Below are 1230 nucleotides of genomic sequence, written 5' to 3' on the forward strand. Positions count from 1 at the left end.
TTTAGGTACAAATATGTACCTTTTGAAAAGGTACCGCCCCAGTGAGAGTGAAGGAGCCCTAGCTTTTTTAAATTCTGCATAGTAAATAATTTATTGTAAATAAAATTATGATCCTAAAACCAAACATTTCTTTAAGAAGACATTATTACTTGAATTGCTTAATCTTCAAAGGTTTTTATCCAAAACAACTTACATTGCATTTGAGGTATACATGGAACCCATAAGTCTGGCATTGCTAGCACTCCCTTCTACTGTATTTACGCCTGCTCTCCGACACCATCTTTCAAAACACTATACTATAAAGGATTTTTAAACTGTTTGAGGTTAGAGCCCAATGTTCAATGATGCACTATGGTGAAAGCAACAACAAAGATTACCAAAAAAATAAAATAAATACTTACAGAGCAAGTACACATGACGCACTGGTTCGGCTGACGGGATGGGAAGAGCTCATGGTTGGCAAATGTTTCCCCTGTTTGGTAAGTGCTTCCATTATACCTACAGGTTTCAATGGGTGCCCGCAGACCAGCAGGAGTTCTGTGCTCATCTGTGATTATGAGAATAGCCATCAGACGGTTCAAATAAGAATGTATTAGAATCATTAATATCAATTCACATAAACACTGGAACCTGGAAAAGTGTGATGTTTTACCTGCACAACGAGGGCAACACTGCTGTGAGTTAGTCACTGGATTTTCACATTGCAGAACAGGGCATTTGATGCTGTTGCATTTCACATGACCAAACTATACATACACCCACATGAAAGTAGACAGAAACATTGACATAATATACATAGCATGTGGATCTGACATGTGCATACATGTGTACAAACTGTATAGGAAATCATTCATGAATGATCACCTGTATCCTTTAGGTAAAAAAACAATGCATATGAAAACTTTTTCCAAGTCATTATTTAGACTTGGAAGTTGGATACGTACTTCTGTGCAAGTACAGCGCATGCAGAACATGAATCCAAAGGGCTCCAGATAGGGATGCCAGCTATCTCCTGGACTGTACGCCTTCTCTTTAAAAATGCAGAAAACACCTGACACTGCATACAACACAAACATACAATCATCTAATTTTCAAGAATAGCATAACATTCTAAATATAAAACAGGGTTAACAGTTTTAGTTTATTTAGCCATTTCCCAAGGTCATTCCACTAAAAGATGACACTTTTGTTTACTACAAAAAAACAGGGTCTCTTATTAACAAACCAGAC

The 1230-nt window shown here is 37.1% G+C and overlaps 1 protein-coding gene across 1 annotated transcript in view; it reads right to left on the minus strand.

Moving 5' to 3' along the window:
- The window catches only part of LOC107576188 (chordin-like protein 2), a gene marked incomplete at its 3' end in the record, with an annotated part of 3858 nt that extends 2692 nt beyond the window's left edge, over positions 1–1166 (minus strand). Inside the window, exons 1-4 of the mRNA XM_016262424.1 lie at positions 1151–1166; positions 945–1057; positions 653–746; positions 342–547 (exon numbers count right to left, since the gene is read on the minus strand). Of these exons, the coding sequence (XP_016117910.1) occupies positions 342–547; positions 653–746; positions 945–1057; positions 1151–1166 (429 nt within the window). The remainder of the gene's footprint in view (positions 1–341; positions 548–652; positions 747–944; positions 1058–1150) is intronic.
- Positions 1167–1230: the final 64 nt, after the last annotated feature.

Source organism: Sinocyclocheilus grahami, unplaced genomic scaffold (assembly GCF_001515645.1).
Source record: "Sinocyclocheilus grahami isolate Dianchi unplaced genomic scaffold, SAMN03320097.WGS_v1.1 scaffold3323.1, whole genome shotgun sequence".
Taxonomy (NCBI): domain Eukaryota; kingdom Metazoa; phylum Chordata; class Actinopteri; order Cypriniformes; family Cyprinidae; genus Sinocyclocheilus; species Sinocyclocheilus grahami.